A 14,330-nucleotide genomic window follows, 5' to 3' on the forward strand; every position below is an offset into this window, starting at 1 on the left:
AATAATGGGCAGCGAGCGCAGCCATTTGTCATTTGGTGATATCCGAGATTCTGTCCTTTTTGTTTGGACTCATCCAGTGATGAGGAACAGACTAATTATAGAGTCACATTTCCTAATGGATTCATAAACATAGTCAGTCTACATAAATAGAATGATTTAGAGGCAGGAAATGACTGTGCATGCCATGTGGATCTCTCCTATTCTCTCTCTCTCTCTGCCTTTCAGTTCGGTTTTTCTATCTGTCAGACGATGCCCACTTACTGCACGGACTGCACGGGAGTTTTTTTTTTCCATGTGTCGGTGAGATGATTTGCAGAGGCATCTTCTTGTGCAAACAAGCCTTTAAAAAGCATCTCCCACGGGAGTGACACCATTAAATACTGTCTGATTCAGTTTCACGCACTGAAATGACTAATGGGATATTATTTTAAGTAAAGTAACTGCATATGTCTCTTAATTTATGTGACACAATGTAAACCCAGACATCCATATCCTTGACTCAGTTGAAGGCTTTTTGAAAAAGTTGTGTATTGCATTAAAACAACCCCATAATCTTTTTTTTTTAAATTTTTTTAATCTTATGCCCACGTGCGTGGTTATGTGGTAGGTGTGGTATGAGGCTTGCACTCTTCTAACAGCCCTTTCTATTCCTGGCTATCTGAAGGAAGGAAGGAAGGAAGGAAGGAAGGAAGGAAGGAAGGAAGGAAGGAAGGAAGGAAGGAAAAAAGAAACACTGCCTGCAGTGTTTGAAGTCACTGATCCTATTAAATCTAATGAATAAACTAAAAATGTAGATTATCTTTTCAACTTTTTGTTATTTTGACATCTATGCTACAATAAACCAATAGGACGTGAAGGGTCATTACTTGACATATAATAAAAGCGTGTTTGATGCCCAAAAGGTCACATGAGGCCTAAAAGCAATTTAAAAACATTCTCGGGCTTGTTCATTCTCGGGCTTGATATTAACACGTACAGAAAATGAAGTTAACGAAGGCATTCAGCGGGTGACAGGTAAGCCGGGAACGGCATCAAGGCAGGTAATGACTTGCTGGCGGAGTAATTGCACCTTGAGGAGTGATGTACACAAATGCTCTGCAGACTGGAGGAGACGCTTCTCAGGGCTGACCTGTATTGTGGGTGGGCACCTGGGCACAGGGGCGGGCCCACAATTCATCTGTGACACCCGGTCGGTGGCTAACAAGCTGTCAGAGGCGTAGAGGACGTTCTTTAACTCAGATCCAGACCACCTTATCGTGCACAGACTACCAGGATGCCTCGGAGGCTTCACAAAGCTAAACAAACCTGTTAAACTGTAAGTTTACTCTGAAACGTGTCCAAAAATAACTAATAGATACAACAGAATGAAACAAAAATTGGAAGAGTATCAAGAAACCTATGCGCTCCCCCTTCTCTCTCTCTCTCTCTCTCTCTCTCTCGCTCTCTCTCTCGCTCTCCCCTTTCTCCCTCTCTCTCCGCCTCCTTCTCACTCCACAGAGTGGTAGCGCTGGCACAGCATCGTCCAGAAACCCCTGAGCTGCGGTACTTGCCTCTGTACATCTCTTTACACAGCTCGTCACCGGTAGGTATGAATCAACACAACATAGCTGCGTGGTTTTTAACCAGCACGTTGCAATTTTGACTATTTTTTTGTTTCTTTGTTTTTAAAAGCGGCTAACCTGTTTTTTTTTATCTTCCGCCTCTCTCCGAGCAGGTAAGCCAAAAAAGAAAAAAAAAGAAAAAGAAAAGACAAGAAAATCATTGGATATACGAGAGAAGAGACCCGCTCATTTTGGCAATCTGCGTGAGAAGATTAATTGAGGGGGGGGAAGAAAGCTCCTGCCCTCTTCACAGCGGCCAGCTTTAGAAGTGAGAAGAGACGGGACCTCTGCGCTTGGAGGAATCGCTCCTGTGCCGGCAGCAGTGTGCGGATTGCAGACACAGACTTAGCAGACGCACTGAAGGGGCAGAGGGAAGACAGGAAGGTGGAGGATATTTTACGCACAACAGGGCCAAGCAACCCCAATTTAAAGAAGCCGGGAGTCTGCTACTCCGAGTAGAACTCGGTGTTCGGTCGGATTTGCACTTGACTGAGTCCATAGACACAATTAGACTCTATGTGGTCGGCCGGCATGGATTCCTTCATTATAGCGGCGCTGGCAGTGTGCTCTCTAGCGGCACCAGCTTATGGGGAAAAAGGGACGAGCAAAGCCCGGAGTTGTTCTGATATCAAGGTGTTTTACAAAGGAAAGGGGTTCCTTGTGGAAGATGTCCCTCAGTTTGAAATATCAGGTAAGCTTTTGTTCGTGTTGTGCGCACTACACCTCATCTTTACCCCTAAAACTGTAAATGACACGCAAAAACACGTTAATTATACCCGTAAGAGCCACACAGCTGCTTTAAACAGTATCATAATCTCTTTGCAAAATCCCGCTAAGAATGGTAGACTGATTGGGACAAAGTCACCACTAGGCTGTGTATATCCAAGTTGTGTATAAATGACATTGGTTCACAAACTCTTAATTTTGTGCACACAGAGGATCTACAGGAAATTGTAACTCAACGGTGCCTTCATCAAAAAGTTTTTCGGTTTTTTTTCTGGTGTAACTGAAAGCAGAGAAGATATCCATCTTTCATGTCACATGGTAAAGCACAAGAGCTCTGTATGTCTTAAGATGAAACACCGCTTTGAAAAGATAGTATGACAGCCCAGGCAATCTGTCTATTTGATTCCTGATCAAAACTATGAGAAATCATCCCACACTCAGCATTTTGGAAACACAGATATATGATATGTGCTTCACTTTCAGTTTTCCTTCATTAGAGAAACAAAAAAAAGCTGCTAACTCCTAAAGACGCTCCCTAATTCTGCCTCTTCTTTAAACTGTGTCATCCTCTTGTGGGGAATTGCCAGCCTATAAATTGCCAGTCACTTGACCATGTGCTGTAACCATGCAAATATGATGCTGCTCACTGTGTCATTCAGGGGCTGATGTAAGGCAGTCACAAGCCCCTTTGCAGTTTAGATGATTGCATGTTTGCCTCCCCTGGAATTCAGTGCAATGCTTTCAAGCATATAAACACACACACACACACACACACACACACACACACACACACACACACACACACACACACTTTTCTGCTCTATAGTTACAGTATCACACATGCAAGGACAGGACATCTATGCTCATGGTCCCGTTTTTTATGTAGATTCAAATGGAACATCACTCACTTTTAAACTCTTTTTGAACTTTTTCCATTTCCGCAGACTCTGAATGCAGCAAGTGCCTTTCAAAGAAAAGTTAAAAAAAAAAAAAAGTAGATGGCAACACATACAAAGCAATCTACTCAATTTACATTTGGATTTTGCAAAAAGACACCTTTTCCTATCCCAGATTGACATACACTTTTTTCCTCCACTGTCCAATTCCCCGTCCCGAGAGCCAGCAGCAGCAGATAAACTCGCCTCCCCTGTGAAGATTGAGAGGTTGGTCAGCACAGACTGAACAGTTCCGAGACAAGAGTGTCACGCATCTCACACCCTTGACCCTTGCACAAAACTGTGATCTGTTTTCCGGTTAAGTTCTAACACAACACAGTGTGGATGCAGGAAAAAAAAAGGGGGGGGGGGGATGTGGTTTAGAAAAGTCAGATATTCTTTTTAAACTCTCTTAGTTTTCTGCTTAATGTTGAGCTCTCTCTGAGAGGCAACAGGATGAGTGTGAATGGGGAGCACGATAACGCAAAGTAGACCCTTTCAAGTGATTACACTCTTAGGTAGGGTAGTTGAAAAGATCAAATTTGACAGTGCTATAGAAAGCAGATGAAACTGTAAAAAAAAAAAATCACTCCATTTATCTTTAGTTAGCAGTAAAGGGCCAAGTGGTAAGTGGACACTTCTCATTTACTTGACAGACACATTGAATAAATCAATTGACGGAATTAACACCAGCCCTGGTTCCTTAGAGATACCCCCTTCTTCTAAATGACTGTAATCCATAATGCTTTAAAGAGGGAATCTGTCTTGTCACGACATTAACTGTATCACTTGTTTCAATCAATGACGTGGAGCTTACTTAAGTTTGGGGTCAATGCCTCCTCAGTGAGAGAGGAGAGGGAGACACAGGAACTGAGGATGAGAAAAAAGACAGATGAAACAATGGGTAGGCTTTGCACATCAGCAATACTTTCCTTGTGTCTCTATATTTTTGTTCTCTAGCATAAAATACACTTCAGGTGCTCAATTGAGGCATTTTAAAAATCGTGTAAAAAAAAAAACCAAAAAAGAAGGATTTAATTTATTCCTCCAAAATATGAGCCGCCCGAATGCTGCAGTTGATCTCTGACATTTGCAGAGTTTGTTTCCTGCTGTGACACGGGGGTTCGATCAGCGTAAAGTATTGGCTGGGCCTGACTCAAGGTCACATGCTGAGTGACTCAGTTTTGGGAGGAAGAGTTGGATTCCAACTGTGAAAATGATGTCGACTTTCAGTACTTTGAAATCCTTTTTTCATGGCCACTGCACAGTTTATGAAATAATTATTACTCAGGCATGGAAAGCAGTTCGTGCAGTTATGAGCCAAACACTAAATTTCTTTTTTAAGATGTATAAATCTTGAGCATGGAGTGCGGACATCTAAGTAAATCAAATTTGAACAAGATAGACAAGTTCTGAACTAAGTTCATTTCTGTTAATTTGACTTTTTTAAGGCATTAAGTATACATGTGCAGTAAATCTGACCCCATATCACAGGCTCCATCTGATTATCCTCAGTCAGCAGTGAATAAAGGTTCCTAGATGCACATGGATGTGCCTCCTTTAGCATCTTGGATAGTCCCCTACTCTTAAGTAATTTGCCCTGCAGAAAAAGCCACGAGGAGGAGAGCTATTGAGTTAAGGGTGAGCTGTTTGTTATCACTGTGTTGACGTAATGCTTACCGGACCATGGGGGAACTATAATTTGAGCTCCTTAAACAAGTTCACAGGGGCTAAAGTGAGCTGATTGATGCTTTTAAATGAGCATGATGATGCTATTTCGGCTCTGTAGAGTGTAATCAGTTTTGGAAACAGCTTTTTTTTTCATCCATGTTTACCAAAAATGGATGATTGATTTTTATGTCTCCTCGCTGCGCTGCCCCCTCCCTGTCCCACCCCATCATGACAGTCTTGATGACTTATCCTGTTGTCTTTCAGGGGATGACATTCTTCATCTCTCTGTGTTTCTCTCTCATCGGCTCTTAAAGAGAGAGGCGCCAGGCACTCTTTGAAAGCAGTTGGCAGCCATCGAGCGTTAGATCCTCAATGTCACATAAGCCTATACAAAGAGACAAGCTGTATGAGACATCTGCAGGAAGGCTGGTAACATTTTGGTATGCCATTGATTTTCCCATGCTGTATTTGTGTTGTTGGTTGCTGGTTGCTACACACTGACTGTGAGTTGCACAGTGCTCTGGAGTGTCATTATAACCAGTGTTTGGCTAATGATACAGTAGGACTGCTATTTACCAAGGCTGCTAGGAACTCTTCTTGACTAAAGACTGGCTTGTGGCTGGAAATATGGACTGGTCTGTATGGCAGCCCACCATGAGAAGTATGAGAATGTTTTGAACTCGACAGCTTCACTTAGAATTTAGGGGGGGAAAGTAGCACTGAAGTTAAAAGCTGGTTACTCCTCTCATCTCTTTAACTAAGGCTAATAATATTAAATTAATAATATTAAAATACTGGCTGCTAAGAGTGTTTGCTTCCCCTTACTCCTCTTTTCAGCCAGAGGTTAAATGTAGAAGAAGTCCATTGCCAGTAAAAAAAAAAAAAAGCTGGCAAGCCACAGAAAGGCTGCAAAATCAACTCCACAACAGCAAACAAATAGTAAATGGTGAAATTATGGGTGCTAGTATTGCTTACTATCTTGAGCAGCACTATTTTTGTATGGCTATTGCAGAGGCCCATGTTCAAATCTGCTCTGGGGTTTTTATGATAGGACTTTCAATTGTCCTATCATAATAAAGGCTAAAAAGCCTCCCAAAGTAAATGGGTATTTTATTAAAATATAGATTATATTTGGAAAGTTGCAGTAAGACGCTTGTGGTGTCGTATCATTTATGCACCCTCAGCAATGTACTCTCATGCCAGTAAGGATAATAAAAAAAATAATTCCACAGTCTTACAGATTATTTGGACATCATTGTCCCACTGTGTTCTTATTAGCTTACTCTCAAGTGGATGCATTATGTTATTGTAACAGCAAAGAGCTATACTATAATGAAAGTGCGTTTGCAGGAAATGAAGACAAGCTTGGTTAAGCACTTTGCACTATTAAAATATTAGTTTTACATTTTACATTTACTTTTTTTCCCCTTTGTTAGTTTCCTTTGCTGTGAAGTATATAATGAAAGCACACTCGGTAAAAGCAGTCCTAGGGACTCTGTTCTCAGTCTCTATACATATAGCCATCGAAATAATTGCACTGTGATTAGATGTATGGTTAATATTTGTGGAAATAATGCTTTAAGTGCTTTAAGTGCTCCAGATGACCCTCAGGTCATCTGGATCCGGTCTTTTATCAGTTCCCAGAGTCAGAACCAGACACGGAGAAGCTGCATTCAGCTTTTATGCTCCTTATATCTGGAACAAACTCCCAGAAAGCTTCAGATCAGCTGAAACACTCAGTTTATTTAAATCCAGGTTGAAGACTCACCTGTTCTCAGCTGCATTTGAATAAAGCACCAAATCCACACTTTAAGCTTAAATTTCAAAACTTACATTTAACTACTGATTTCATCTACTGTTCTGATTTTATCTGTTTTGATTTTATATACTGTTTTGTTTGTTTGTTTGTTTGTTTGTTTGTTTGTTTGTTTGTTAATTAGTTAGTTAGGTTATTTGCTTGTTTTAATCAATTTTAAATCATGCTTTTTATTTGTTCTTGTTTCTAATGTCTCTGTAAAGCACTTTGAATCACCTTGTTGTTGAATTGTGCTATACAAATAAACTTGCCTTGCCTTGCCTTGCCTTTAAATGCAACATCTCAGCTTAAATACACGTGTTGCATAAATGTGACTGCAGGTGGACGTATTCTTGTCACGTCCATGTCCAAGCAGGATTGTCAAAACAAATAAAAAAATCGGTACTCAGACACTGATGGATTCTAAAAAAAAAGGCAATCAGATTACATTAGTCATTTGCAAAAGTGCCAATACCAGCAGTGCAGTCTTTAGCATTTCCAGTTTGCACACTTCACAAATGCACATAGGCAGGCCTGTCTCTTCGCTACCAGCTGAAGTAGTTGATGTTCACAACACTGAACAACACTTTATGTGGGAATTCTAGATTAAAGTCAGTAAAGCTCCAGTTTTAACAACACTGAAGTATTGAATAGTTCCCATAAATGTTAACTGAGCTGGCACACGGCTTTAACTGTTAGCTCTTTAACTGTTAGCAGTTACCCCATAGCCACATTAGCCATCTGTTATCATTAAGGTAGTGGCTAGCAGCTAGGGCTAATAATAAAATGGCAATGTTAATGTCGGTGCTAGGCACCAAATGTCTGTTCTGTCTGTCTGTTGATGGCAATTTAACGCTATCACACTGGTCATTTTTTTTCCCTTGGTTCTGACAGTGGTATTAAATAGCTTGTATTGTTCTGGGTATCTGTATTGAGTTTGAAATTCTACTAATATAACAACCTAATGTCTTAAGTTACATGTTTTTTAGGTGTATTTGGCTCATTTTTGCCTTAAGTATCCTTACGTAGTAGAAAAAGAAAAAGAAAAAAAATATAGTTTTTTTCTTAAATTATCTCACTAGGTTGAATTTCGTTACACTTTAACACTAACACATCCAACAGTGCAAGTCTGCAGTGCACAAGTTATGCAAGCATGTAAGCCGGATGGATAAATGATCACACGTGTAGTCCCTTTTCTATAAAGGACTCTTTGTAGATAAAGGGACTCAGCAAACTTAAACATAAATAGAAAATACTGTGTGTGTTGAGATAAGTGTTAGCCCTATCTCTATCCCTTATCCCCACTGATGTGGTGTTCTTATTCTCCTTATGCTGGATAACTAATTGATCACACAGAATTACATATGAATGGAACTCATTAACTGACTCGAAGATAAGAGAGCTGAAGCTTATTTGAAGGTTGATGTCAGCATAAAGCCCCATGCTTCTGTTGGTCTTCCTCTTCAAACAGATTAAAGCAAAAGCAACAGTTGTTTCAGTATCACAGCGTGCAGGCTCATAACTCTGCTGCAGTTTAAAGTCTGTCAATTCCTGCATCTGGGCTCCTGTCTGTGCTTGTTTGTGTGTAGCACAAGAGTGTTTGTGAGCGTGCATTTCTGTGTGTGTGTGTGTGTGTGTGTGTGCTAGTGTACCAACTGAAAACACCAAAGTTGTTAAATGCTGAAGTCAGTAAGAAGCCTCTTGAAGCATTAAGCCATAATGGGCTGCAGGGAGCATGAAACAGACCACAGCATGTTTGAAGTTAACACACACAGAGAGAGAGAGAGAGATGGACTGCTGACTGACTTGGCCTGCCCTGGTTGGTCTGCTTGGTTTTTCTTGTCCTGCCCCGCCCTCTTAACCAACTGTAAGAAAACGAAATAAATAAATATAACACACAAAAAAATGATAAATTATGACAAGGAAAACGGTTAAAGGAAAACAACCTCTTTTTAAAAAGTCCTTGTGTAATCACTGTTTATTCTCGAAAAGCCTGTTAGAAACATGCAAATGTGCCGGAGGAAAGCATCAACTACTTAATTTGACTCATTTTTTTTGGCAGACTGACCAACCTGCTGTTATTTTTGTTTTCACTTCCTATGACTAATGTCAGAAAATGACAACTATTTCCCACACCTTGTAAAAGGTAAGAAATTGAGGTGGTCTGAGAGACTGGCGGCTGGCTTTTAGAATGTGATGTACTATCTTGACAAGCATCATCTGCTTCCTCTCTGACCTACGTGAGTTTCACTGACAGCCACCACTTCCTCTTCTCTCATCTTGGGCTCCCATTGTCTTATGTTCACTGTCACTTATCAAATGCAAGAGAAGGACTTCACATGTAGAGCCCTCTATGTGAACGCACACACAGAAACAGCAGACACACAGATGACAGCACAGATAACAGGGGGTGGCGGTGTCTTTGCATCAGGCATGTGTGTGTGTGTGTGTGTGTGTGGAATCAGGGGCTTGTGTGTTGCTTCCCTCAGAGGGCAGCAGTGTGTCAGTGTATGATTCCTCTTTTGTCTTCAGAGGAATTGGTTGTGTCAAAAGGAGAATTATTCCCTCATCACAGCAAGCTCCTTCAGTGTCTCTAGTTGTGTGTATGTTTCTATGTGTGTGGAAGCGAGTGGGGGATAGTGGAGCAGGGAAAGGGGAAGGTTGGGTGCAGATGTGTGTGCACATGTGTACCCGGTGTCTCCACGAGCCTAGAAGTGAATCTTCGTGGGTGTGCCGTGAATGTGTGCACCGTGCACGGCTCCTAGAGTTTAAAAACGGCTTTCTTTTCATTTTCTGTCCTCATGTGCAAAACTGTGTTTGTGCATGACTGCAGACGTTTGTATTTAGCTTTTTCTTCAGTTACGTTAATGTGCATGTGTACCATTGCCATGCTGCTGCGACTCATGTCCCCTCCAGCTGTGCTTTCTTTAGTTTAGGCGAGAATTTGAAGTGTCAAGGATCTTGCTACGGCTGTATGAGAGCGTTCTTTCTGTTACTCCAGCTGCTTCAAAGACAAACCAATGGCTACTGCCGTTTCAATTGAGGTCATGCAGTATGATTTTCTTTCTTGTTTTTGCAATGTGACACACCCTAGAAAACACACATATATTCCGTCTGCAGGTGTGAACCACAGGATATGCTGGGAGATCTTTGTACTTCAGCTAAGACGCTCCTCAGAGGGGAAATCCTATGCCTATACAGCATTACAGCAACAAATTTAGTAGATGCAAATGCATGTATGAAGTTGGAGTATTCATTTGACTGTTTGATTGTGATTACCAATTTCTTTGTCTTGATGATACATGTATCTGTTTATTGGGTATTTGGAGCAGATTTCTTCAAAAATAGTGATTTCTAAAGAAAGAAAAATCTTCAGCTTGTATTTTATTTTATATTTTATTGATTGATTTGTTTTCCTGTTGCCTGAGTTTATAAATCTCACAGGCTGTGCATGAATCCCTGAAATAAATAATCAATGAAACCTATGAAAAAATGGCGATTAGAGATTACAACAGCCCAAGATGATGATCAAATTATTGTTTTTTCCTACAGACCATCCCACTCCCCAAGATGTTAGTTTTAAAGCAGAGAAAGAATGCACTTGTGACTATCAGCTAAGTGTTGAGCCATATGACTAGGAAATGCTTTGTATTCCACTGTTTGAAATGATTTGTGTGTGGCAGCTACATTTTCTCACTAATGCTTCTTGTGAAGCTTCGGCACACTCCTAAGCGCTTCCTTCACTTCAGATCCAGTTCTGTATACGCAGTATAATTAAAAGAATCCATGGAAACAGCTGTCAGACTTATATCTACAAACATATAAAAAAAAAGCTGAAATGGGCGTTTAAGAGAGATTGTGCCGGTGAATAAAAAGAGAAAATAAAAAGTTGTTAAAAAAAAAAAAAGAAAGAAAGAAAGAAGTGAATACCTAAAATTTGTCCAATGACATCTGGCATGCACAGTAGAAACTGAATTAATATTGCACACACAGGTATAGCAGCATATCCCACAACTGCACACCCCCTTTTTATTAGCGCACTGAGGAAAACATAGGCGACATCTTTGTGCAATGAAAATGGGCAGAAACATGACTGCAAGTTATTAAACCTTCAGCAAGTACACATGTTTCTGAATCACTGTGTGAGAGACGCAGGCTTCCCAGGTGGTTCTCAAGTCGTGAATATCCTCTTTGTCTTCGTTTTCTCATCCTCTCCCCCGAGGTGTAAACATCACTCTCTGTAATCCCTTCCACGGAGCGTGTTTCCGTACTTTGGATGCAGACACGTTGCCGCATTCTCTTCTGCTCTATCAAATCTCCAGCTCTGACTTTTTAAAAAAAAATTTAATTGGTCATTTGGAGGATTTTTTAGCTGCTATAGGCAAGTGCCTGCACACAATAGCTATTACTGCTTTTTTTGGGTGGGGAATTCATAATTTCCTGAAGATTTTCTCTCAGCGAGATAAACTGTTTCACACTATTTTCTATTACTCTAATTATTTCCTCCCGCTGCATACTTCCTCTTTCCCAAAGTCTTTTCTGGCTTTGAGCTTTTATCGCTCTCATTCTTTCCATATCTGCTCCTGCAGAGGAAGTTGTGAATTCATTTAATTTTCATTGCAAATTTACTGCATGTTTGCAGATGGGCTGCAAAAACATAGCTGGTTTGCTTCTGTTGCTCTTTTGTGATTTTCATGGCTCCATATGGCTATATGGTTGGCTCTATAGAAAGTCAAGAGCTGCGTTTGAGTTGTCTGTCCTCCAAGCTTTAGTAGAGAGATACATAAACAATATGAGAAGAAGTACAACATGTATTTTCTTAAACATTTCATTTGAATCTTTTACAATATTTTAGAGAGAAACCCAACAATTAAACCAGTTGTAAAAAAAAAAAACTTTTTAACATCTCAAAGAGAACCTGGCCTGTGCTTCGACTGGTTGATGAGAGGCGAGTGGAGAGAGAAGAGACGTGTATTTAGAAGCAACAAACAGTAAAAGGTGGACAGTGGGTTGGCCCAGTAATAACAGATTATTAACATGCAGCTTAGCTGGCAAAGGCAGATGGACACATAAGAAAAAATGACTAGAAAGGAGTTATGAAACTATGAGGGAGAGACAATAAGACATATCACATGCAATCCGGTCGTTAAGTGATGACGTGACGAATCCTACTTCCGGGCCTAAAGTAGTCTGCGTTTAATATGGCTTTTGTGTTGTTAACGTGTTTAATGTTTTGTATTTTCTTCTATTTAATCTCAAAAAGCTCCTAAAACAGTCAGTGATCACTTTTGACCTCCCTCGGCTTTTATTACCGCTAATCATTTATTTAAGCTCAGTTTTTAAATCCTTAGGATGTAACTACAGCCCAGCCCATGCAGCAGTATATGAATGACTAACCTCGTATTGTGGATGGATTATCTCAGTTGTTCTCCTGGCTGAAGTTTGGTCCTTTTACAGCATCCTGCCATGCGATTACATTTGTTCCTGACCACCGAGAACACTCACGTTAACTTTTATCGAGTGGAAAGAAAGTTAGCTTGTTTATATTATGCTAACATAGCTGTGTCGCTAGCGGTCACGTAGCACATCATTATATACCAGCTAGCCCAACTTCAGTAACCCTACAAACGTCACTGCTGTTTAGTTTTCTGTCTTCATTTATGTTGGAAGTGATAACAGAGCTGTACGTTTTAATTTGTTTCCAAAACCCCGCAGTCAGGACATGCTATATTGTATTTAGATAGAAGCTAGCAAGCTAACTTCCTGCTAATTTCTAACTCCGTTAAATGTCATAAATTCCATTTTCATGGATGCCTGGATGTTAAACTCAATTGTTACACCTGGTAGAGCAGAACGCTGATCATTTTATTAAAGATGAAAGACTTTAGACAGTTTTTCAACTCTCAGTAATGCCATAGTGATCGTTTGATATATGGACCTGCAGCGGAGTTTAGGCCCAGACACGGCTAGTGACGTCCTTAACGACCGGATAATGGCATATAAATACATAAAGAGCAGAAAAGTAGAGTGTCTCATTTTGAGGTCCTGGTAGTCAAATATATAGAAGTGTAGCATTTATCAAAAGGTCAGTGATATAGGAACTGTCACACATAAGAGGCATGCTGGGAAGATTTCAGCTTGGAAGGATGTATAGATTTTTTACGAGTTATTTCAAATTTTTGTCAATAATGTTGTAGGAGGGACTGCCACTACCATGGGTTCTGCGACACAGATAAAGGTTATTTTCACCACTGTGCAGACACACACACACACACAAATGTAAAAAAAAAAAGCAAAAAGAAACTGTGTGCTTGCCCTGCATACTGAACTTTAAAAAACTCAAGGAAATTTGTCTTCTTAGCTCAGTGCACAGCACAGCGTCAGCCGTGAAGTCTCACTGTGTGTGCCATCCGGCCCCAGCACGCGACTGCATAAAAGGGAGAAGCTGATTAGCAAAGTCGCAGAGGAGTGCCAATCACACCATAAGGTGCTGCTCCCCACACTACTGTGGCCCAGTGCTCTTCCTGCACCTTAACTAAAAGGCACACCTGCAGTGTAAAATACAGTCAGGTGGTTTTACTTGCACATAAGCAGATTTTTTTTTTAAAGCGTGTGTAATTTTTTATTTATTTGCTTTTATTTCTTAAGCAATAGATAAATATATGGTACAATATAGGTTCCTCCTTTTTTTAAAGTAAAAGTGGAAAGTGCCGAGGGCGTCTGTCTGCCCGGCAGAGACTGGGAGCTGGTACTACAGAAGGGGAGAGCCTGATAACTAAAAGGCTCTGCTTCACATTCTACTTTTGGAAACTCGAACAACCACAAGTAAGCCTGAATTCAGAGAGCAAAGTGCTCTGTTGGGATAATATGGTACTAAGAGGTCTTTTTATATGATGGAGCTTGGCCATTAAGGGCTTTTTATGTAAGGAGGAGAATTTTAAAACCTTTTCAGACTGTTACTGGGAGCCACTGAGCAGAACTTAATATGGGAGAAAAATTATCTCTTTTTCTAATTTCTGTCAGTACTCCTGCAGTTGTGTTTTAGATCAGATGGAGGGCTTTTATAGGACTATTGGAACATCCTGATAATAAGGAACCACAGTAGGCTAGTTCAACTTGGAAGTAACAAATGCATAGGCTAGATTTTCAGCATGGCTCTGACAAAGTGTGCTCCTAATGAATAAAGGTCATGCGATGATTTTTTAAAATGAATTAAAGATCTGGCTATGGCTGATTAATGACTTCTTTATAAAAAAAAAAGTATTAATGCCATTTCGATTCTTCCTGTAAATCTATTTTCCTACATGCACCATCTTCCTTTGCTCTTAGTTTGAACGTGTTTACAGTGGAAACTTTCAGTTTAGCAGTTTTAACAGACTTTCAAAAACTCCATGATCCCACAGCATGTTTGCTTCTCCATCTGGTACATTTTTGGGACCTCAACTTTCTAATTGCAATAAACTGTAAAGATCACTGGCCTTTCATGGCATTAGTTCTTGCAGCAAACAGGATACTCAAATACGTTCTTCTAAATGTGCACTTCAGTCTTTTGAAGATCTCTGTCATCCAGTTTCTGGTAAAGCAGTTTCTTCCATTTAGAAA

At 40.3% G+C, this 14,330-nt stretch overlaps 1 protein-coding gene across 2 annotated transcripts in view; it reads left to right on the plus strand.

Annotated features, from left to right (window-relative positions):
* The first annotated feature begins 1,170 nt into the window (after window positions 1-1,170).
* gpc1b (glypican 1b) overlaps window positions 1,171-14,330 on the plus strand; it is a 69,216-nt gene continuing 56,056 nt past the window's right edge. The window contains exons 1-3 of one of the 2 annotated variants that reach the window (XM_085255167.1): window positions 1,171-1,315; window positions 1,498-1,586; window positions 1,715-2,292. In XM_085255167.1, the coding sequence (XP_085111293.1) occupies window positions 2,118-2,292 (175 nt within the window). In that variant the 5' untranslated portion in view covers window positions 1,171-1,315; window positions 1,498-1,586; window positions 1,715-2,117. The remainder of the gene's footprint in view (window positions 1,316-1,497; window positions 1,587-1,714; window positions 2,293-14,330) is intronic. The other variant, XM_085255166.1, reaches the window with a different exon arrangement.

Source organism: Mchenga conophoros, linkage group LG18 (assembly GCF_057382185.1).
Source record: "Mchenga conophoros isolate Kocher_MC1m ecotype Shallow Benthic linkage group LG18, M_conophoros_male_GT1.1, whole genome shotgun sequence".
Lineage (NCBI taxonomy): Eukaryota > Metazoa > Chordata > Actinopteri > Cichliformes > Cichlidae > Mchenga > Mchenga conophoros.